The 24,481-nt window shown below is 47.9% G+C and overlaps 1 protein-coding gene across 3 annotated transcripts in view; it reads right to left on the bottom strand.

Annotated features, from left to right (window-relative positions):
- Tacc2 (transforming acidic coiled-coil containing protein 2) overlaps positions 1-24,481 on the bottom strand; it is a 181,457-nt gene that overhangs the window by 88,061 nt on the left and 68,915 nt on the right. For all 3 annotated transcript variants that reach the window (XM_060381092.1, XM_060381074.1, XM_060381076.1), the window contains one exon: positions 10,436-10,561. In XM_060381092.1, coding sequence (XP_060237075.1) covers positions 10,436-10,561 — 126 coding nt within the window. The remainder of the gene's footprint in view (positions 1-10,435; positions 10,562-24,481) is intronic.

The following is a 24,481-nucleotide window of genomic DNA, read 5'->3' as shown; positions in this document are numbered from 1 at the left end:
TGAGGTTATAACAGATTTCCCTATTTTGCTACCTACCTGATATTCCCATCAATCTATTTGGAAAATGTCCTGATTCATGACTTGTTTTGTTCTGTTACTACAGAAACATCATGGGACTACATGCATGATGAAACATGGTACTTGGGGTAACCAAAATAAACTGTCTCTCACTCCCTTTGATGTGACAGCGGTGGTGTTTTGTTTTGGTGTGTACATGTATGAGCATGCACACATGGGCATGTGTGTGCGTGCTCATGTGCATGAGTGCATGCAGTTGTGATGGCATACATATGTGCATATCAGCAGATAACTGACTCAGACAGCCAGGCTTCACAGCAAGTGTCCTCACCTGCTAATCCATCTATCAGCCACAGGAGCTGTGTTTCCTCATTAATAGCATCCATATCTAACCTATGCTCCCTGCTGACCCAACACCCAGCCACACTACCGAAGGAGGCATCATCACACAGGTGAACAGGGAACCCACAACGCCTATAACCAAGTGTCAGGAGTTCAGCCTAAGCTGGAAGCCATATTGCCAGTTCCTCAAGGGTCCCATGGGAATGGGGGGGGGGGGAACAAGAGCACCAAAAGTTATAATCCTTGTAGGCCCTGAGAAGCTAATCCATAGTGAACAAAAACTGAGAGGTAAGCCAGGCATTGGGGTACACGCCTGGGAAGCCGAGGCAGAAGCATCATCAGGTCTAAACCAATGTTGGCTACATAGTAAGACCTTGTCTCAAGATGAAATCTAAAAGAATGAGTGCAAGTGAACAAAGCACACTGCCGAAGCTGTCATCTCCTTCAGAGAGCTTCACTATGACAACCTTTATCCACACTCACAATCGGTAAAACTCCAACCGCTGTTGGGCACAGTGGCGGCGCATGCCCTTAACCGCCAGCACTCAGAAAGGCAGGTAGACCTCTGGGAGTTCAAGGTCAGCCTGGTCTACATATGGAGCCCCCGGGGCGACAGAGAGACCCTATCTCAAAGGGGAAAATCTTGCTAGTCTTAATGTCAGCTTTCTCAGGAGACTCCTCTGCTGGCTGAGTTCCCTCCACTTTACGCGTCCCAGGAGGATTTAATTTAATTAAAGAGGGGTGTTGTTGGCAATTCTGTTATTTTAAGGGTACTCGCTGTTGGGTTGTGAAGGAAGTTGCCAGAAGGGTAGGGAAGATGGCTTCAGATCTGTGGTCCCAAGACAGCTTACAGCTGAGTATCTGACAAGGATGCCCTTAGACTTTAGCTGCTACTGTCCCTTCTAAGAATGTCATGCAGCATTTCCCAGGGTTACCCAGCACCAACCTCCTCTCTGCTTAGTAGTCTGGACAGCCCACTTGTCCTTAAGCCAGCTATATTCCCAAAGGGCCACTAGGCAGCTCCCTCCTCTCTTCCCCTCCACTGGCCCCCTCCTCCATAACCACACCCTTCCTGCCCTGGCCAGTTCCCATGAACTGAAGGCACCAAACAAATGACTCAACAGCCCAATTAAGACTGGAGCCTTGCTCCCACTGTAGCCAGTTCTTGGCCCATCCATGACTGAGGCAGTCAGGTCCCAACAGGGAAACTGAGTGACTCACTACCAAAATGGGCACCATGGCCCCTCCTGACCCCAGCAGAGCTCCTCCCTCCTCTTCTTCCTCTTCCTCCGAGGGCTGGACACTGGCACTGGAAGTCAGGATGGTGGGATTTTTTTTCCTATTCTCAGAGGCTCGGGACCCCTCATCACCTCTTCCGCTGAGTCACCTCCTTCTTCCGGAATCAGTCCTCTCTGTCCAGCCACCTCTGTGGCCCAGGCCTTCCTCTTCTTAGAGCAGAACCCCTGGGTATCCAGGGGTGTGGATCTCTGTGGTTTGTCCGCTTAGGGTCAGTTCCCACAGCCACTGGACTAGCCCAGACTCAAGTCTGGTCAGGATCTCAGCTTACCTAAAACTCTCTCCTAGTCCTCATGAGCCTGTCACAGGTGGGCTCCCCATGTGGTTCTAAGCCAAACATAGGCCAGTCTCCACAGCTCCATGCTCCACAGAGAAGTTAAATTCCTTGGGCCCCCAAGCAGTGCCTTCACTTATACAGACCCTTCATCTAGAGGGGGACCTGGCCCCTTCACATAGTCACCAAGCAGTGAAGTCCTTACCTGAAGGGGAGACAGTGGCCACCAGGCCCTCCAAACATCTGGTAGTCCCTGAAAGCATGTCCTATTCTCCTGCCAGGGCAGGAGCCCATAGGAGGCATGAGTCTCTCCCACCACAGGTGGGGCACTCAAGAGCATTCCACAAGCAACAGGCCCTTCCATCCCTCACCTGGCGCCACAATCTCTTGGGCCACCGAAAGTGGGACAAGTGCTCTGTGCTCTGGGGATGCCAGAGCCTAAATGTTAAGGCAGACCAGGCCGTGGACTCTGCAGGCAGAATGAATGCAACTAAAGGCAGCATGAACCATGTTCTAACAAGCGTCAGGAATCCAAGAAGCAGCCAGGCACAGGGCCTTCTCAGTGTGGCACTCTTGAGTCACACACCCAGAGGCCTAGATCTGAAAAGGATCTTGTGTGCATTCCCTGCACCCCTCCCTGCTTCCTGCAGAGAACGCTGGCTGCTGTGGCAGAGACAGGAAGGCAGTAGGAGTTCCTGGTCTACAGCCCTGGCCAGCTCCTGTCTCTGCTTCGTCCCACATGACCAGCAATGAGCATCTTAAAAACATTATTCTCAGGAAGGCAGCACTTCATAGCTGAGAGTCACTGCCCAGGACCACTCCCAGCCTGTGCTGAGTCCCCGGGGGTGCCTGCCAAATCCAGCACAAGGATAGCAGAACACTTCAAAATGGAGAATCTATTCCCACCTTCTCATGTCATCTTTAAAGTAGTTCCACTGTCCTCTGAAAGTGGACGGACGAGGGAAGTATGCAAAGACCCTTCTGGCTGTAAATACCCATGATCTTTTCTTCCTATGTAAGGGATTAATGTTTTCCAAACCACAGTAGACTAACCAAGAAGCCAAATTCAAATTCAAGCAGAATGTTCCCAATTTTGAAAGATAAAGAGAAATTCTAATTTAATTTAAACTTTGTTGTTGTTCAAGACAAGGTTTCACCGTGTAGCTCTGGCTGTCCTGGTACTCACTCTGTAGACCAGGCTGGCCTCAAACTCACAGAGATCCACCTGCCTCTGCCTCCAAAGTGCTGGGATTATAGGTGTACACCACTATGCCTGACCTAATTTTAACATTTTTGGTTTGTTTGATGGTTTGGTTTTTGTGTTTTTCCTTTAGGATTAAACTGACCTAAACCACCATGGTTTAGCAGGCAGGCAGGATTTATCATCAATCAAGGTGTTGTTAAACCCAGCTGGACAAGATCTTTGACTGTCTAGGACCTACGGGTCAGTTTGCTGTCCCTGAACTGGTACTTTGCCAATGTCCTGTGCAGCAAACAGTCCCTTGAGTGATTCGGCAGCACTGTTCACCCACCCTCAACAGAGAATTCAGTTTAGCGCCTGGCTGCAGACCCCAGCCAGACAGTGCAGCTAGAGAGAGAGGCTGTCCCCAACAGCTATCTTTTGATTCCCTGTTCAGGGCTTTTGAGTACCTTCTTGGCAGAGTTCCCACTGAACTGATAGCAAATTTCATTTCAAAAATCAGCTGGGACTGCCAAATTAGGACCTGTCTGAGGACAAAGACCAGAGTGACTCCGGTTGTCACAAGAGGGTGATAACGGACCCCAGGTGCAAGCTGAACACATCATGTCCTATTGGGCCAGATGGGCATCCTTATCTCCCATTTCACATCACCATCTGGAATGCATTTAGCACACAGCCTTTCTTACAGGCTCTTCATTTTTTCATCCTCGAATCCCCAAGTGCACAGGATCACTCACATAATAGGGCAGGCCTTGAGACCAAAGGCTCAGCTGAGACTAGAAAAAGAGCTCTAAAATTGCTGCTGTGGTAAACACTGGACAGTCGGCCTGTGGTGTGACAGAAAATGAACTTTGAGGAGTGGGGATCATGATTCTGAGCTGCAGCCTCTGGAAAGGTCCAAAGCTCAAATCAGGAGGTGCAAAGAAAGGCCATGTATCCAGTCACCAATGCGGCCCACTAACACATGGACACCAGTCCTGGAGGCTGGCAATGTGTAAACATCCCCAACATGCTGACCTGCAGATTTCGGAGGGCGGGAGGTAGGCAGGGAATGGCAGGCCAATTCCTCCCTTTGGTTTTATCCACTCTTCCTTCACAGAGCGAAGTCTGCACCCAGGAGGAAGGGCAGTATCTTCAAGCTTGGCCCAAGCAGAACTTCAGCAGAAAGAAAATACTAACTAGGAGAAAAGTCATCAATAAGATCATCCTCAAGCTATGGGAGAGACTTTGATCCGTGCTAGAAGAGGCCCCAAATCCTCACCATTGCCACAAACAGCTCAGTGGGGTTCCCATTCACTTGTGACGTTTCCTCATATGCCCTGAAATCCTGATAAACATACAGAGAGATACAGAGAACAAAAAAGAGGCTGGTCTCAGATGTCAAGGACATTTGTACACAAAGCCCAAAGGTACCTACAAAGATTAGATAGCTCACAAACTTAAAAATGCCAAACAAAAACAAAACTGCTTTGCAGCATAAACCATTCAAAACTGTTGTTATTTGACCACTGCCAATATAACCTTTGCCGGGAACACAAAGGTCACAAACAAACATAAAATAGGCACAGAGCACACAGACCTGAAAGCCAAAGGAGCTTTTAGTGGAATTCTGTTCTTCAGGCTGCGTAGGTCCTTTTCTAAATTAAAAACCAATCCCTCTACTTCATGATTCAGTTATTAACTGCCTGATTATTAAATAAACATTCAGCTAACCTTTGAGAGACAGCCGAATCCACTCAAAGAGAAAGAATTGTATTGTGCAAACAGATAAGAACAAAACCCCTACATGACTTGGGAACAAAGGAAAAGCAGAAGCAGGAATCCTGAGTTTCCTTGGCTCAAAGCTTAAACTCCAATTAGAAGTCTGCAAACACTCTACCAAGGCCACAATGCTCCCAGTGCCACGATGCCCTGCCAGTGCCACAATGCCCCCCCGACCCCAGTGCCACGATGCTTTTGACAGAAGTCAGAGACAGCTTCCTCCGCCTAGTGTGTACCACACGTGGGCCCCAGAACAGCGGCGGGAACATCCCCGAGGAAGGGAGCCATCCTGGTTTCTAAGTGAAGACTTAAGTGATGCAGCCATCTGACTGTTACCAATTGTTCTGATGCATCCTGGAGTGTGGCATGAAGCAGTGAGTAGTTCTCCAACAGTATTGACGGGCCTCTTCAGGATCCAAGAAGAGACTGCCTGCTTTGATTCCAGCCTGAGAAGAACCACCAATCCCTGAGTGGTTCTTGATATGACCTTAACATCCTATTCCACTGCCCACTAAGTGACGGAGCTGGAAGGCTTCTCTTAGAAAACCATTCTGGCTGTGTGTTTGTGTGTGTGTGTGTGTGTGTGTGTGTGTGTGTGTGAAAATATGGAACAGATGAAAGTGTAAATGGCTGTGGGCAACCTAGTCATTTGTAAAACGTTCTACAGGACCTGGGCCCAGGTTTCTGGGTCACCCAGAGATGTCAAAAGCAAAGTAGCACTGAAACCAAAGGGAGCAAGTGTGATGTCCACAGAGAGGACATGAAGAAGTCTCTTTCCTTTCATGGGAGGAACGCTTCAGAGAGAGCTCCCTTCCTGTGAAGAGTACAAGAAACCAGAAGGTTGAGAGGACCTGAAGGCGGGAGATGGGACACTTCTCTTCTCTCCCTCTCAGGAGCTTTAGCTCCTGCCCCATTTTTTTGTGACTTTGTTATACAATCTTTGAGCCAGCCTCATACAGCAGGCACAGGCCTCAAACTTGCAATGCAGGTGAGGCTGACTTCCTGTTCTGCCTCCCAAGTCCTGGGATCTCAGACAGAGCCACTGACTGCACCTGTTTCCATTTTCTTTAAAAACCTTTTTTACATTTTCTGAAATTTTGACTGTGTGTGTGTGCAAGCACATGTACACACATGGCATAGCATGAGTGTGGAGGTCAGATGACAACTCGTAGGAGTCAATTTTCTCCTTCCATCATGTGGATTTAAAGTCCATCAGGCTTGGCATCAAGCACCTTTATCCACTGAACCAACTTACTGGATCTTTAAATACATAAAAATAAAGAAAAACATTTAAAATTTTTCACTTGAATTGGAGAGGTGGCCGAGAAGCTAGGAGTACTTGCCGTCCTTGCAAAGGACTTGAGTTCGGTTCCCAGCGTTCATATCTGGTGGCCAACAACTTCCAGTAACCCTAGCTCTAGGGGATCCAAAACTCTCTTTTGGTCTCTGAGAGAGACCTGTACAAATGTGGCATCTGCACACATATACACACATAATTTTATAAATTAAAAATCTAGAACCAGTTGTGAGTTAATTTTTTTCTTTCAGCTAATCATGGTAATGCATGCTTTTAGCCTTAGCACTCAGGGGACAGAGGCAGTTAGATCTCTGACTTTAAGGACAGCCTGTTCTACATCAACGGTTTCAGGACAGCCAAGGCTACATAGCAAGATCTTGTCTCAAAAACAAGGAATACTTTTTAAAAAGTTTTTCAATTTAAATTCTGTTGTGTATCAAGCTCCTCAGAGATAGACCAATTGTAACTAGGATATTCTAAAGCAGGGGCTCTCAACCTGTGGATCATGACTCCTTTGGGGGGGTGTCAAATGACCCTTTCACAGGGGTGGCATCAGATATTTTGCATATAAGATTATTTATATTATGATTCAGTTATGAAGTAGCAGCAAAAATAATTTTTTTGGTTGAAGGTCATCACCACAACATGAAGAACTATTAAAGGGTCACAGCATTAGGAAGTTTGAGAACCACTGATCTAAAGGAAGATAAAACACTCCATCCTGCAGGGAAGCTCCTTAATACTCAGGAAATAGACAACTCAACATTTTCAGAAGCCCCTAAAACTGACCAGATTCACTAGGCTCCTCCCTCCTCAAGTATCTATAAGCAGTAAGGACAGCTGAAAGATGCTCAGACGGGCTGAGCTGCCCAGAAGAGACACTCTCCATCCCTGAAGGGCTGCACAGTGTGCTCCAAGTGTCTAGCTTTCATGAGCTGTTACCCACACTGGCGTGAGCTTTGCTGATATAGTTGTCCGTGAGCCCTTCTACTGTAACCCCAATAAAACTCAGCGATTCACCAACTTGGACTTTGGTTGTATCCTTACTTTGGTCTGTCATCAGAACCCTATCTGGGGAGGCGGGGGGGGGCTGTCACCGGTACCCTATCTGGGGAGAGTAAACACGTGTTTACATATCTCCACGAATAGTGTCATACAAGTTGGACAACCAGCAAGCCTTGTTTCAGCAGAAGGCAAACCACGCCCCCTACCTACCCCATCTCTTCCTTTCGCTCTGTCCTACTCTAAAAGCAGGAAGGCAAAAATGGTCACTTATGTGGTTAAAGTTACTCCCATGCCTGCAAAGACACACTTGTTAGCTACTCTAACAGGTGGGCAGAAGTTAGTCCGCTTGCTGCTTGCCATTCACAGCAATGTTCTACGAGGTCCGCAGATAAAAGTCAGCCAGCGCTGACCCACTCTCAGGGGTGGGGTGAAGGGCAGGGGCAGGGAGGGGTGTGGGGAGAGGCTCCGGGGAACAGAGCATCTGGGCAGACTTTGATCAGTCACTCTATCAAAACAACCGCTAGTGTGTGTGGACTTCCACTGAAAGCACGCTGGGCCACACCCTGATCTACTATCCCCACCTCATACAATGGCAGCAAAGTCTCTATCTTCTTCATCAGGCACACTCAGGCCTCTGCACACTTAAACACTGTACACAGGGTCACTCCAAACATCAAGATCACAAACACGAGCACAAACGGTTTCCAATAGACCATAAACAGGTCGCATGTTCGCAGCATGAGGGCCGAAGCATCAGGAAAGCACAGCTTCACTGAAGCCCTCCACTGAGAATGCTCATGTTGGGTGACTCCTGTTTTTTCACTGCTCTGAATACATCTGCAAAGGACTGAGGAGGAGCAGCGAGTATTCACTCTGAGGTTATCAATAAAACATCAACTAGAGTCAAATTCACAAATTCTGATTGAATAATGAGAACTTACTGTATATTATCAGAATACAATTTTAGCACGTTACGTGATGACCAAATCCATGGCTGTTCCTATCGGAACTGCTGCCTTTCGCACCAACCTAGTGACCATCTCCTCCTACACAAATGTTCAGGCTCCCACAGGCTTCTCTTCAGTGGAATGCTTCCCAGGCCTTTGGTTCCTGCCTCTTGAGTGCCCCTTGCCCAGGTTCCAATGCCTTCCTCTGGGAGGGAAAGCAAGGAAGTTGGCCTGGTCCTCAGCACTGGGAGTACCCATGCTTGCCTCCCATTCTTTCCTGCATCCTGTGGTGACTCCTGCTTAATGCTGTACATGACACCTAGCAGGAATGAGGTTAGGAGCATGGCTGGGAAGCCCAATACTCTCCTGCTTCAACATAGCTGCTATATGGCCTGAGCCTGTTAACCTTTAGAGCCTTGGTCTGGATGTCTGTGAGACATAGTCAGAACATTACTCCATCATCCATGACCTCTGAGGGGATCCACAGATCCACTCAAGACAGTGCACACAGTCATTTTTCTGCATCCCAGGCAAAGAGAGGCTGTTTAAAAAGTATGGTCCCAAGGTAGATGGAGACCTCAGAGGGGCAGAACATACCTCCTTGTTGGATTTCAGTTATATATTTGCTATCTAACCACGTCCTTGTTCACTTTCTGACTAAGGGGGTTTCCATATCCTCAAAGGTAAGATAGAAAAACACCAACAGAGTAAATAAAACTGCTTTCCTGGCTTCACTAAGGTTGGTAGCTCCACTCATGGCTCCAGTTAGAGGACCTTGGGCCTTCCTAAAATTCGGGGGGATAGCAAGTTAGGGCATCACTGAGCCATGGAAGCAGAGAAAGGGCAGGGAGAAGGGTAACCTGCTCCTTAGGGCACTTCTATACACTGCCTGAGTTAAATTTATATGCAATTAAGAACCTCAGCTGTCCCATGGTGAGGGGAACATTAAAATCCCAGGCCAATGTTCAACTGCCAGGGCACCTCTAGTTCTGGGTTTTGGTTTCCTGTCATCTCTTCCCCTCCTATTTTTCCTGCACCAGGTAGCTCTCCCAGTGAAAAGGCTTCTCCACGGCTGCCAGGTACCCCTTACCAGTAACCAGAAAGATGTAGCCAGGGAGCTGTCAATACATATATGACTCAGGTAAGTAGGCAAGGAGCTTCCTTGTCCTCTCTTCCAACCTCTGCTAGATCACAACATACCCCTTGCTCCATTCCAGGTTGGGTGTTATAGTTCCAAGTGTCATGAAGACAAGTCCTTCCCTTGGTGGAACCCCCCCCAGGGTAGCTGGGGAGATAGAGTTAGATGCAGAGAAGTTGCAGACTTCTAGAAAGGCTGTGGCACAGGGGGAGGTGGCAGCAGAGTTTAGAGAGAGAGAGATGGGAGGCACAAGCTCTAGGATGCAAAGTCCTTTTTTTGCCCTGGGCTTTTCAGGTGCTACGCAAGATCTGGCAAAAAGCAACTGCCTTTCTAAGCATAAATTAAAATATGTATAAGCAGAGACTGTGCCAGTTAATATTATCAACAGTCAAAATAAATTCTTCGCCCCAAGAGTTGCTTTTGTCAGGTATTTGTAATAGCAACAAGAAACATAACTAAGACAGAGTCCCACATTAACATGAACATGCCCCATGTAATTACTTATATAGAAAAGGTGTCCCTCCATGCAGAGTATGTGTGTGTGCATGTGTGCATGCATGCATGCGTGTGTGTGTGTGTGTGTGTGTGTGTGTGTGTGTGTTTACTAAGTCTCAAGGTCACTGAGGACCAAGCCTGATCTAAATGCAAAGGCTGCATGCAGGCAAAAGGGAGGTGAAACTGAATCCAGGCCAAGTAAGAGGTACCAAGGAACTGGGGAGTTAAGGGCAAGGGAAAAAGAAGGCTTGCAGAGGCAACAGGACAGAAGATGGGGCTGGGAGCTGGTTCCTGAGAGCCGAAGGACCTGGCTCCTCTTCCCACGCTCTGCTGACTCCTCTGTTCTCTGATCACGGACCAAAGACAAAAGAAAACAAGCAGCTGGCCCAGCTGGTGTCCCAGTGTCCCAGGCAGCCAGCAGGTAGCTAGCTCCTTAAACCGTGTCCAAAACAGCACATACACCCTCTGGAGGGCTACCAGGGTCCTTTCAGAGTATAACCAATGCCACAAGAAGCAGCTAGGCCCTGGCACATACCTGCTGTGTTTAGAACAGGTATACATACACCTTGAGAGGCGGGTGGGTACGTGGAACGAGGGAAGAGAAGGAGGGAGCACCCATGCGGCCTGGGCTCAGGCATCCCCGGCCGTGTTTCTACTATACCTCTGGACTGTCAGATGTGTAGAGACTAAGCCGACAGTGTCATCATGATGGGAAGAGTCAGCTAAGGGTGGGTGTCCCTGGTCTGCTGGAGGAGCTGGCTGGATGACATCATCAGTTTCAGGGGAACTACAGAGGAAAAAAAAACAAAAAAGGTCAAGAAACTCAGAAAGTTCCCAGGAGATACAGATGTGTCTTGACATCTGGCCCTGGGCAGGGCTCACACTCTCTTTTTATGACAGGAAGGAGATGTCCGTGCTTCTTATAGATGATCCAGAGACAGTGCTGGTCCAGGGAGAGAGCTCTATTCCTGTATCCCTGGCTACAAGCAAGACAGAAAACCTGTATGAAGAGGTCAGCATTTATAGACACCGTCACACACAGGAGTCAGGCAACCCCTTTGGGGTACTGTTTTTGTTGTTTGTTTGTTTTTATCTCTTCTTAGAAACAAAGGCACAGACAGGTTGAGTACCTCAAGCCTGACCTCAGCAGGTACCCTCTCCATCACCAAGGCTGGCTGGGCCCCCGAAGTGGAGGACTAAGAGAAAGGTAAGTGGCTACCAATGCAGGCAGCCATTCCTGTTTGAAAGCCATGATTAGAAAGGAGCTTGACATTCTGCACAACAGCAAAAGGTCACTGTAATTAGAGCATAGACAAGAGAGACTGTGGAGGGGGGAAGGGACAGGGACAGAGCAAAAAACAGATCACAGGTGGAGAAACTGGGACTTGGTTGTAAACCAGAGGATTAACAGAAGTTTCTGAATGCTCAGCCACCAATCAGGGCCCTTGAGTGAGAGTAGGCAGTCTCAGGGAATTCCTAAAACTACATTTTAAATCCCAGTAGACAGGCCCATGCGTTACTCTTCTCTGTGGGTCCCACCCACCACTCCAATCCCTCTGGGGCAGATACTGGAACCCCATAGCTACACACTAGGGTCAGGAAGATTGTACGTGGAGAGAAAAAAGGGACCTAGTCAGGAGGGGGAACATGGCCAGGATGCTAGAGATCTTTGGTGGATTACAACTTGGAGACTCCAAAATACCCAACGGCAGGAACAGTTCATCAGATCAAGGCCACAGAACAAGATTTATTTGCAATGCTTTGAGACTATTGGTAGGGCTTTACACATCTACGTGGAAATGCTATCATTATTAACTGGAGACGGGAAAAATAAACCAGGGGCCGCATAACTGTGCTTCGTATTTTTTTGTGTGCAGCAATGCGAATAACAACAGTCTGAATGAGCTAGCAAGCACGGTGGAATCTATGCCAAGGGGTTAGCAGCACAGTTCTTTTTCTCAGGTAGAGTGTTTTTCCTTTGTCACGGATTTGATATCTATTTTCTAGTACTTTAAGAGGAATTTAAATTCTATGCTTATTTTGTGGGTTCATGTGCATGTGTGCACACAGGTGCTGGTCAGAACACAACTTCCAATGTGGGTCTTGGGGATGGAACCCTTGCTGGGGTCATCAGGCGTGGCAGCTGCCGCCTCTTGCAGCTGAGCCATCTCATGGGCTCAGTTTTCTGGCTCCATGCTGAGTGAATAGCACTAGCAAAATCAACATAAATAAGAAAATACAGTAAAGAAAGATTCTAAGTGTCAGGGAACAACTCTGCTTCCTGTCTTAGTGAATGTTTTGTGACAAACGGTACCAACTGTGCCACGAGAGGAGCATCTTCTGAGTTCATACTGTCCTCTGTGAGGCCTTGCCCACCTCACTCTTCGACAGGAACACACCCACGCTCGTTCACTAGGCATCACCAGAGAAAAGGAAGGTCTAAGAGAGAAGTGTCCAAAAATAGACATCTACCCACATGGACGCTGGCATGGCATTTTTCAAAGAATACTGACACTTCCCTAAGTTTTCCGAACATAAATAGGCTCTGGGGTGACACTTTGACTAATATCCTGATCAACTATGACGTTGGTGAGCAAGTATGCTATTGCGCTCAAAGAGTAACTGCCAATGATGTCAAGAGGGTTGGAATCCAGAGCAGCCCCACTTTGGGATCTCTGCCAGGTGAGTTCTTGGGATGTTAGCTTTTCCGTCTGTAAGACTGAAGGCCTGGGCTGCACCACTGCACAGGGCTCCTCGGCCCCATCCCGTCCCTGACCTCCCTGCTTACCAACTCACCCCCCCCCCCCCTTCCTGCATTGTACACAGCTCTCTGCTTTGATACACTACGGACTGAAGACATTAGAACAGTGTGCCCGGGGAAGCACTAGCAAGCTTCCAACTGTGGTTTAACAACCTCTTGTAAAAAAAAAAAAAGATATATATATATATATGACTTTAAATATACATATGTGTGTATATACAATAAGCTGAACCATAGGCAATTGCTGAACATCAGTGTATGTGTGTAGGTGTGTGTACACACATCAAAATCATATTCCTACTGCACCACCAGCCCTGAGACCTGCATGTCTTACTTCCTGGTGAGTTGGTTAAGTTTCAGATAGCTTTGGATGGGACTAAGCTGATTTCTGGAGAGTTAAGAGCTTCTTAGACAACATTTCTTCAGGGGCTGGAGAGACGGCTCAGTGGTAGAGGGCATTGGCTGCTCTTGCAGAGGACCTGGGTTCAGCTCCCAGCACCACCTCAGTGGCTTGCAGCCATCTGTAACTCCGGTTCCAGAGAACCCATTGCTCTCTTCTGACTTCTGTTAGTAACAGACAAAACACTCATGTACATAAAATAAAATAAATAAAAATCTATAAGCATTTCTTCAGCAGATCTCTGAGTTTAAGAGCGGCCTGGTTTACATAGTGACTTCCAGGACAGTGAGGGCTACATAAAGAGACCCTGTTTCAAAAATAATTTTTTTAATGAAAAGAAAAAAAATCTACATTTCTTCACAAACCTACTGTCTGAAGCTGTAAGAGCTTTCTAAAGTCTACTAGTGGTAGCACCGAGTCTAGACTGACTGAAATATTTCTCAGTGGGCAAATTCTGGATAGAGATTTCAACTACCAGCTGCTACCACCAGCTGCTGGGCCTGCCCTGCAAACCTAGGCAGCAAAGGTTGAGTGGTTGCTGGAATGTGTGAGGAGCTTGTATCAGCAGACGCTTCTTCACAAGGCTGTGAATCACCATGATGGAGGCTGAGCAAGGGCCCTGCTTCCAAGAGGAAGGTGCCCATGTTCTCGTGTGAGAAGGCCAACCAACACCTTGGGCTCCACATTACATAGTCCATCCATGCTCCGCCAAGATCACTGTGGGCACCAGAGTAAACTACAGGGGACCATACACTACAGGCTGACAAGCTAACCCAAAGCGAGGTAAGTTCAAAATCCAAAGAACAGCTTCTCTGGCGCGTGCCTAAGGTGTGTCAGGGCACTGTAACAGACGTCCAGAGACTGGTGGCCTGTAAAACGCAGCTCTGCCTCTCTCAACATTCTGGAGGCTGAGATTTCATAATCAAAGCCAGCAGGTCTAGGGTCTGCTGAGAGGGCTCCTCCAGGCTCACATTCTGTGCCATTTTATTACGTCCTCATCTGGTGGAAGAGGAACGGAGCTCTCTCTGGTGTCTTTCATATAACACCAATCCCATTCTTGAAAATACACTCTCATGCCTAGCCACCTCCCCAAGTCCCCACCTCCTAATACCAACCATCTTGAGCCTTCAGGTCTGTGCTGGCTAGTTTTATGTCAATTAAAAAAAAAAAAAAAAAGACTTCCAAAGATCCAGCATAAGGTAGGCAAGCATGTAGGGCATTTGCTTATTCAGTGATTGATGTGGCGGGGTCCAACCCATTGTGGGTGAGACGTCCCTAGGCTGATGGTCCCGGATCTGTAAGAAAGCAGGCTGAACAAGGCAGTAAGCAGCATGCCTCCTCCGTGGCATCGACATCAGCTCCTGCCTCCAGGTTCCCACCAGGTTTGAGTTCCAGTTGTGGCTTCCCTCAAAGGACTATGACTCAGGATATGTAAGCCAAATTAACCCTGTCCTCCCCAGTTGCTTTCAGACATGGTGTTTCATTTAGAGCAATAGTAACCCGAACTAAAACAGGGTCTCAACACATGAATTTGGGAGGGCATAACAAGGGGTAGCAGAGGAACAAACTCAAAGAAATACAGGATTCTTCAAGGCCAGAGTGATCTGGTGAGATTCTAGGAATAGCTGAAGCAAGCAAAGGGCATCATTGGACCAATGACTGCGAAGAGTCTTGCAAATTAAGGACAGTTTCTCAGGCTCAGTACAGCTCAGAGTGAGGTTCCATCCTCAGCACCACAAAACAAAACAAAAGCCTTCCCCCCTACTGTTTGCTTACAAAACCACTGGCTTTCCTCCCCTTCCTCTGGTGGACAAGAGTAGTGCGACAAAGAGGGAGCAAGGACAACAATGACACAGGGAAGACCATGTCCTAGGGAAGTCGTCAGTCAGCACGGAGAGAACAGCCAAGAAACAGTGACAGCAAGATCAAAGGCAGCACAAGCCAGGCCCTCATGAGAAGAGGATCTGCCTGTGCAAAATGTGGTTAAAGGAAAGAGAAAAACAGGGCTAAGCAGTTATCAGAGATTATCAGTTATGCATGTGTGTGGACTTGTGTGGACAGAGCACATATTTGTCTTCTTTCCCAGCTCCCTCTTCGGGGAAAGGTCCTGTCGAAAGGATGTAAGAATCACCTCAAAGGGGCTGACATTCGCCAAACCTTGGGCTATTTGGGCCTCAAAAAGGAAAATATGGGACTAGAGAGATGGCTTAGGGGTTAAGAGCACTAGTTGTTCTTCCAGAGAACAGCTTTCAGTTCCCAACACCCACAAGGCAGCTCACAGTGAGCTGCAACTCTAGTCTCATGGGATCCAAGGGCTTCTGAGGGAGCTGCACGTATGTGGTGCGCAGACATACATGCAGGCAAACACCCATACACACAGACGAAAAATAAAGGCAAAAAAAGAGAGATAGAAAATACGGAAAGTAGTGGATCACAATCCATTGAATTAAAACAACAATGCATGCATCCACATGGACTGAAAGGATGACAAGGACAGATGAACGAATGAGAAGAAAAGAAAGGCTTCTAGTCTTGGATGTATAAGGAATGGTGGAAACAAAGATATAGCCACGAAGGACCCATCATGGAGGAGGTGAGTCAGGCCAGGCAGGGGCCGTGCAGGGACACTGAGGCAGTTGGATGGAGGCATAAAGAAGCAAATGGTAAAGAAGTAAATGCTGGTACAGTCTCGAAGTATCTTCTACCAAATTCTGTCACGACAAAAGATGGAATGTGGTAGCTGCACGGCAGACCAAGTCTGGTCGGCTCCAGCCTTGTCAGGTATTAACCAGAGTCACCACTGGGGAGTCCCAGCTTCACGTCGGTGGACTCCCTGCTCCAAATGGACAGTTAAGTCTGCTCACAGATGAGACACAGATTGAGGGACATTCTCCACCATGAGACAGCTGTGCTCTTCAAGGTCATGGGAAACTGGGAGGAGGTAAGCCGAGATTCTAGACTGAAAGAGAGTGGGTGGTATGACACAGGGTGGGTCCAGCGGAGGGCTGCACCTGGGATCTGATGGGGAAATAGAGGGGGTGATGCCGAGCAGATCCTGAGGACTGGTGAGTGCTCCCCATTGGATGGCTGCACTGGAATCATGCCAGAGGATGCTGCTGTCTAGGAAAATGTATGCTGGAGCTCTGGAGGATTTGGGTTTTAGGTTTGGACGGGGCAACTTCATGCAATGTATTCTTGAATGATTTAGAGATCCATGTAGAGAGGGATCAATATAGAGACAGGGTGACTGGAGAATTTGGATGGTTGGAGCGTGGGCATTCTTGTGCTACTCTCACAGTTTTTCACAAACAGCAATTTGTGCAGCAAAAGATAAACAAGGGCTTCCTGAGCAAGGCCTTCCGGCAGCACCCTGTACCAACAAGGAGCCTAGTCTGGCTCTGGAGGGCAGCATGGGCTGTGAGTGGGGCAGGTTGGTTAAGGTGGCCATGGGGCCTACACCTGGATGGCAGGGACTAGAGCCAGCTCCCAGAGGCCTCAGAATGTGAGGAGATCAGGCCATGAACCTCTGGTCTTAGAGTGACAGGAGTGCCACAGAGCTATTAGCGGGCAAACAGCAAGACAGATTAAGACTGTTGCTGTAGAGACCAACCACAGAAGAGAGGAATCCCAGGCGAGGGAGCCCAGTAGGAGCGCTGGGGCTGTTCAGGAGCCAGGTAAGGCTGGATAGGATGCACGCCACTGCAGAGGAGGGACCGTCGAGATGCGCCCCCCCAGGGCTGGGGAGTGACACAGGGAGCAATCAGGGACCATCTGTGATTTGAGCATCTAATGACTTGGCAAGCTCCTAACTACAAGCCTCACATGTAAAAACTTAGGACTTCCTGTGTCATTAGGGACTTATCTTTACCAAGGACTTAAGTTTATTTACTTATCTTTAAAGGAAGTCCGGTTCTGCTTAAATAAGTTTACATCATTCTGACTAATCACATAGACCAGGGTTCCCTGGAGTTTTTTACGTTGTTGGCATTGCTATTTCTTTCTTCTTTCTTTCTTTCTTTCTTTCTTTCTTTCTTTCTTTCTTTCTTTTCTTTTTTCTTTTTCTTTCTTCCTTCCTTCCTTCCTTTTCTTTTTTTCAGATTTATTTATTTACTTATTTTATGCTCTCTCTGAATATAGAGCTGCATGCCAGAAGAGAGCACTGAATCTCATTACAGATGGTTGTGAATCACCATGTGGTTGCTGGGAATCGAATTCAGGACCTCTGGAAGAACAGCCAGTGCTCTTAACGACTGAGCCATCTCTCCAGCACCCTCTCCTTTTTTTCTTTTAAAATTGTTCTGTTTTCTTCTATTTTTGAGACAGAATCTCATGTAGCCCAGACTAACCTTAAACTACCCATATGAGTGAGAATGACCTTGAACTCCTGATCCTCCTGCTGCCACCTCCAGCATGCTGGGATTACAGGCAGGTGCTACAGGACGGGGTTTATGCCGCTGGGGATTGAACTGAGGGCTTTGTGTACCCTGGGTGAGCACTCCAACAGCTGAGCTCCACACAACCCAGTCCCTGGTTTGGAAGTGTTCCTTCTACCTTTTCCTAACATAAGTCGAGAAACTCACTTTGTTTTCACAATGGTGGTCTCACCATATTGCCCAGCTTAGTCCAGTTCTCATGACAAGGCCCCTCAATGGTGGGTGTGCAGCACGGTGTCAGCTAGTGTAGAATGTTAAACACGGGGCTGGGCTCCCCAGAAACTGGGCTGTACTGCAGAGGCACGAGAAGAGTTCTCACAGTGGCAGCTCACCTCTCTTGTCTGGTTTCTGGAAGGCTTGTCAAAGCTCAGCAGAATGGAAACTTCTCTCACTGGGACCCTTCCGCACAAGCTGTAGGCCAGTTGTGGGCTAGCATGACTCAGCAGGCAGAGAGAAGGGGTCATGACCCCTGGGGACTACCCAAGGAGTGGCCTTCCCAGAGCCCTCCTGTGCATTCTGATCAAATATCTGTCTTCTGGGGAGTAAGGCAGACAGATCCCCGGCTCTGCTGGTATTCACTAATGTAGGGTCTGGGCAAGCCAGGCTGGTCTTTCTTTGTCTGGATCTAGCAGATGAGAGTGGGTCAAGTATGGTCTGGAATTCCTGTGGGCCAGGCACAGAGATTCCTAGACCAGCAAGATCAAGACAGGAACTTAAGGCTGTAGTGGTTAAGGTACTTAACCAAAGTCTAGAAATGCTCATTTTACTGTTGCTAACACTCTAATGTACATGAACTTGATAACATAAACATAAGAGCCTCATTCATAAGAACAGCTACTTGCTGGGCCTGTGTAAAGCACATCCCACACCCTCATCCTCCCTTTGCAAGGATGAAGAATACTATCAAGCTGAGGCCAAGGACACAGGAGTCAGGAAATCTCACAGGCAACCAGGACGCCTGGCCAGAGGGAGGGAACAGGAAGGTGCCTCCCACTGGACTCTAGAGAAAGGAGCAAGCACTTCCACTCCCAGATAAGCAAGCCCAGCAAGGCAAACACTTGGCCTTCAGTTAAAAACAAAAGGAAATAATCTTTTTTTAAAAAATTAGTTATTTATTATTTATACAGCATTCTGACTGCACACCAGAAGAGGGTACCAGATCTTACCATGGATGGTTATAAGCCACCATGTGGTTGCTGGGAATTGAACTCAGGACCTTTGGAAGAACAGCCAGTGTTCTGAACCTTTGAGCCATCTCTCCAGCCCAAAATACTCTTTTTTTTTTTTTTTTTTTTTTTTTTTTTTAGAGATAATGTATAAATCTCAGGTCTTTGCCAGATGTTGTCTTCAATTTCCTGGGGCTCCTGACAAGAGGGCAGCCATCTCGCTTTATAGAAGAGGAGACCAGGTTTTAGGAATGAACACCCACTTGGTAAAGAAACACCAGGCGAGAAAGCAGGCCTCCCATCACTGACCCAAATTGTCCTGCAGGAGCCAGGCTGTCTTCTGGATTACTCCCCTGGAAAGAGCATAGCCCCGTCTAGACTACAGGCACAGCTCAGGAGGGGTGCCAGAAGCCCCTTCAGGGGACAGGAAGAAACAAAACACCAAGTCAAGGAGGGACCTGAGACTTCAGGAACTTGCAGCAACAAAAGAGGGAACATTTCCCTTCACGGCCAGACCTCAACTCAGAGCTCAAAACTAAGCCTATGGGAATGAATGATTGCATGAACAAAAATGAATGAACTGATGATGCTGTGTAGCCACAAGAAGCCATAGCCACAAAAGGTTAACATAATGCAGTGTTTGGCACACAGTTCAAGCCGAACTTCTGCTCACTTCAACTATGACCTGTGCTTTTCATATCTTGTGAGGTCTCAGTTGTTTTGTTTTGTTTTGTTTTTTAAAGCCTCAAATTTATTTTTCCTACTCCTGAAAAGCCCTGGGCTTCAGTAATGGGTCTTTGCTGATGACGAAATCCAATAAATTCCTGACCCATCCCTTTTGGGAGGTGGATGACTGCGAAGACTATAGGGTCAGACTGCCTTAGTCAGAGCCACCCCCTGCAATAAAAAGCAGTGCCGTCTTAGGGCAGGTCTGCCCAAGGCTCAGTCTCCCCATCTGTCACCCAGGCAACGGCAGCAGACAGACTCACAACAGCAGCGCTGATAGGATAGCTCCAGCACGGTGCCTGGCCAGTGTGGTGTGTTCTAGAGAGGAAGGTCCCGCCAGTGTAGACACGGCAGGTCCACACTCCCTCCCTTCCTGCAGGGTATGCCTCCTCAGGAGTACACACCCCTCCTCCTCCCAGGCTGCATGGGAACCAGCAGGGTGGGGATAAAGAACAGACAGGGTACGGATGGCAGCAAGTGATGGAAGTGATGGTCACAAGCGATCAGGACTTGCTAGGCGTGGTGCAGACAGGTCTTCGCAAAAAGCAAGCAAGCATAGTTTCTGGTGGTGACTGGAATATGGCTCACTTCTCCCAACCTCAGGCTAAAGTGCAATCCCCAAGACACATTAAAAGGTGGCACCAGGTGGCACCTGTAAGAGTTAATTAAGGCTCTGTCCTCCGGAGTGGATTAATCCATTCTCGCACCTAATGGATTAGTGGATTATCTTGAGAGTGGATCTGTTATAAAAGCCGGCCTGGCTAGGTCTCTCACATGCTCCCAGTCTCTTGTCATGTGATGCCCTGTACTGGCTTGTCACTGTGGCAACGAGAAGGCGATCACCAGATGCATCCCTTTGACCTCAAAGACAGCCACCAATCAAAATAAAACTTTTTTTTCCTTTCTAACTTAGTCTGTGTCATTAACTGTCTCATTGCTGGGTCATTAGAGGGAAATGAACTACCCTGGCCCACACTGGACTGAACACTCATCCCAGCTACCCCAACTCCAGATGTGAGATCTCAGTCCCCAGGTCATGAAGGTTATGGTGGTCTCAGGAAGCCTTTAGTGATGTCATTGAGCATGAAGTGCAGAAGAGGCAACTGGTAGCTACCTCCAGGAAGTCTGAGCAGTGACCCAGGGGGGGTGTCTTTCCTCCCGCAGGGCCCTGGCATCTCCCCACAATATGAAGATTTGGGCTGTTTGGTCTTGAGGATCCCGTCTAATCCAAAAACAGGCTGATCAGAAACCCAAAGGCCCTGGCACAGCCGCCCTGGCATATCTGAAAAGAAACAGAGGGGAGCAGGCCATAGGCGGCGCGTACACTTGGACCAACTCCAGGAGTGAGGAATAAGAAAGCGGGGCAGAGGGTGGCCTGCTGACTCAGCTCTGGCCACCCCGGGGTACCCTGGTAAAGGAGACATGACAGCGGTGGCAGGGAGCCTTCAAGCATACAACTTAACCATCCCTCAAGACCCAGCTATTATTGTTCCCACACCTTCCTGGTTAATGAACTCGGGTCTGGGGTTCATGATGCGCTCAGGCGAGATGTTAGTCTCAGGAAAAGCAGACAGCAGCCACCATGTTTCTCAAAAGACTAAGGAACAAACCCTTCTAGGTGCTGAGAGGGACCACATAGCCAGATGAGTAATGACAGAGTTGCCCGTGACCAAAGCAACATAGAGCCTCGGGTCACTCCTATCCTGCAGAGTGGGCCAGCCCTCCAGGTCAGGATCCCACCTGAGGGCTGCTGTCCCAAAGCACCAAGCTTTGAATCCACATGGAGGGGTCCCTGGAAATTGAGTAGAGTAGGCAAGGCCCTCAAGTGGAGCCACAGCTGGGCTATTTACTGGCTGCTCATAATCCTAGGCAAGCTCATTAAATCACCATGACCCTGTTTCTGAAGCTGTCACATAAGGATGAAACACATGCCCAAGAAACCCACAAAAAGGAACTGAGCATGCCTCGCAGCTGGCAGAACGTCTACCAGCTGAGCAGGGACCTGGGATCCAGCACAGAATAAACAGAACCAGAGGAACAGGAGATGAAGGCAGGAGGAAGAAGGGTTCAAAGTCGTCCTCTGCTACACAGGAAGTTAGAGGCCAGTCTGAGCTGAAATAAATGTAAAAAGAAATAAGAACAAAAATGTATAAAATTCACAGAAACAAAAATAGAAACCTGGCTGTCAGGTAGTGGAGGAGGGGGAAGAAGACCTAGTTCTATATGTGTGTGTGTGTGTGAGAGAGAGAGAGAGAGAGAGAGAGAGAGAGAGAGAGAGTTTAGAGAGACAAGGTGCTATGGATCTGACCACAACCCAATATCACTATGTCAACAGTGCAGAACTATACACTTAGCTATATAGTTAAGATGCAAAACTTTACACCAAGCGATTTGTTTAACCACAGTTTTAAAACATAGATTATCCAGGTGTGGGAGGGCGCATGCACCAATAATCCCAGCACTGAGAAGGTGGAGGCAGGAAGACTGTGAATTGGAAGCCAGCCTGGACTACATGGCTACATAGTGAGTTCCAGGCGGTCTATTCAATAAAACCCTAAAACCCTTAAGTAAGGGATACCATCCATCTTACCACAGGTCATCAGTAAACAGGAGGTGTATGTCATACGGATACAGGGAAATGCCTCAAACAAGCTGATATTTATAACTGTCTCCTCTACATCTTTCTGGCTGGCACTTCATTCAGGCCAGAACCAATACCCCTCTAAGTTGCTTGAGCTGAGAAAAGGCTCCTAGCCCATAACCAATGGACAGAAGCCTCCAATATTTTTATGCAGACAAAAGACAGCTTTGAAATTGACAACCATATAAAAATTTATCAGAATCACAGATTTTTTCTGATTCTAAAAACCACACAAGCAGCAAAATTTCTTGGTATTCTCCCTGTCACAGAGAAAGTTTCATCCTTGACTGGAGTAAATCCTTCTCCCACAAGTCAAGAGGGAAAAGGATCCATTCTCCTATTCAGCAAGGAACTCCTGCGGAATGTTCTGCTCAGCTCTGAGTGCTAACACAGAGGTCTCCCCAGACCTCTAGGGGACAGGACTTTGAACACTGCAGATCACAGGACAACCTGGGAAACGGAAGGGGAACAGAGCCTTAGAGGCAGTTTCGGCTAGAAGCAATGACTTCTCACTTGGGTCCACAGCTGTCTGCCTTGGCTGTTATAACCTCTGGATCAGATTCCTGCTCAGCTCTGCAGGCAAACACGTTATTCACTTAAGGGGCATCTGTCTGAAAAGCAGTGATAGAAAGTTGATTGTTCCTAAGTTTCCTGACCCCCGCTTGACCCACTTTAAGGCTGAAGGCACTGAGAAAAGCTTACAACATTTTCCAAGACAGTAAGTGTCAAAAACAGTGAGCCTTCAAGCCAATCACCACACAATGAACTGATATGGCCCCCTCAAGGAAAATCAATCATCTCTTCCAGAACCCATTCCCTCAAACCATGGGAGTTTCCCCAAAGCCAGCAGGACTTCACAGAACCAGTTCTGACCTTAGTGTTCTGGTAAGAGAAGCAGATATGTTTAGCAAACAGACTCCAAGGCCAGGTAACTCAAGAGATGAACACAGTTCAGTCAAGGTGGGAGAAGTAATGTGGCCTTTTCCTGTTGTGGCAAGAAGGGGGCTGGATAACCAAATGCCACAGGAAGCCTGGACCTAAGGAAGGGCTGTGTGTACAACCCCGGGGAAAAGGGAAAAGATGCTAGGAGCTGACAGGACAGAGCTTCTTACTGTCCAGACTGTTCTGGATAGGTATTGTTGAAGTCACCATGACCTCACTGGCTTTAAACCCAGGAATGATGACAGGAGACTTCAAGCCTCAGTGGTACAGACACTGAGACGGCCCATGAACCTTGAGGGATTCAGTATGAACAGGACCTCAAATGAGAGCAACTGATGGGGCTGAAGACAGAGGAGAAGTGAGCCAACAAGGCAAAGCATTCTCTCCCCTCTTCCCGTCTCTTCCTACCTGGATCTGTCCTCTGTGAGCATAGCCTTTATTGTACCTGATATGCAAAAAGCATAAAGGAGCCTAGCTAACTTACTTCTAGACAGAAAGGTCAGTCACTAGCTTCTGATGTGCGTGTGGGCCCTTGCTTACATTTCACAATAATAACTAGTAATAATAAAATAATAAACACAGGCTACCGGAGATGCCAGGGAAGTTACCTCCAATAAACAGGCACCTTTAACTATGAGGTAAAATATACATATATATATATATATATATATACTAACACAAGGGACTGTTCCTTTGCAAAGCACTCTACAGTTTCGAGTATCTTCATGTATACGGCTTCACCAGTATCCCTGGCTCCAGGAAGCAGAGGGGCCAGGATAACTGCCCCTACCATTAATTAAAGGGAAGGAAAGAGACTTCTAAATGGTTCATGACTGCTCCAAGGTCATACAGCTGGTTAAGAGGGGAGGCAGGGCTCCTAAGGTTCAGGCTCTGTCTCTAAATCCTGGGCAGACTTTACACTGCCCCTCCCAAACCCAGGGGAAATGAGTCTTGAGAACTTTGCTTTCTCTTAACTGGCAGGCCTGAATCCATTAGTTAGATGAGAAGCTGAAACGCTGTAACAAAGTGCACTGGGGAGGAGGGGGAGGATGGGGAGGGGGAACAAATAGGGGAGAGGCATGGTGCTGAGCCCCACCACTGTGTCTGGAATGGAACCTCCACCACAGCCAATCACTCTATTTTCTCCAGATCACTGCTCTATTTTTAGAGGCTTTGCCTTGCAAACTAACTTTTGTTTCCCTGGGTCTTTGTTTTTATGCCTCTTGTTTTTCTCAAATGATTTCATAATCCATGGGATGTTTTCTCATTCCTGGGAGTTGCTGTGGAAATGACTGTTAAGGTTATAAACCAGGGACTGTAGTCTCAATGGGGCAGAGGCAGAAAAAGCCCCACCCTCAGGTCGGAGTTCACCCACAATGGGAGAGACCAGGGGTCCTGGCCCTGAAGCCTTCCCTTTCTTAGGTTTGTTCCTCTTGGACAACCTCAGCCACTGACTACCAGCTTCTCAAACCTTCTGATTACCTACGCACAGGTGCTGAGGGACCAGGTCCATGTACACATTCATGTGCACAGGTGCATGCCAATTCGCGCCACCAAGCCCACCTTGTCTGCTGGCCTCGTCGGCACCGACAGCTTGGAACGCGGCAGCCATACGTCCCTGTCCTCTCCCCCTAAAGA

The sequence above is a fragment of the Meriones unguiculatus genome, chromosome 1, assembly GCF_030254825.1.
Source record: "Meriones unguiculatus strain TT.TT164.6M chromosome 1, Bangor_MerUng_6.1, whole genome shotgun sequence".
Lineage (NCBI taxonomy): Eukaryota > Metazoa > Chordata > Mammalia > Rodentia > Muridae > Meriones > Meriones unguiculatus.
This window is presented reverse-complemented; position numbering and strand designations above follow the sequence as displayed.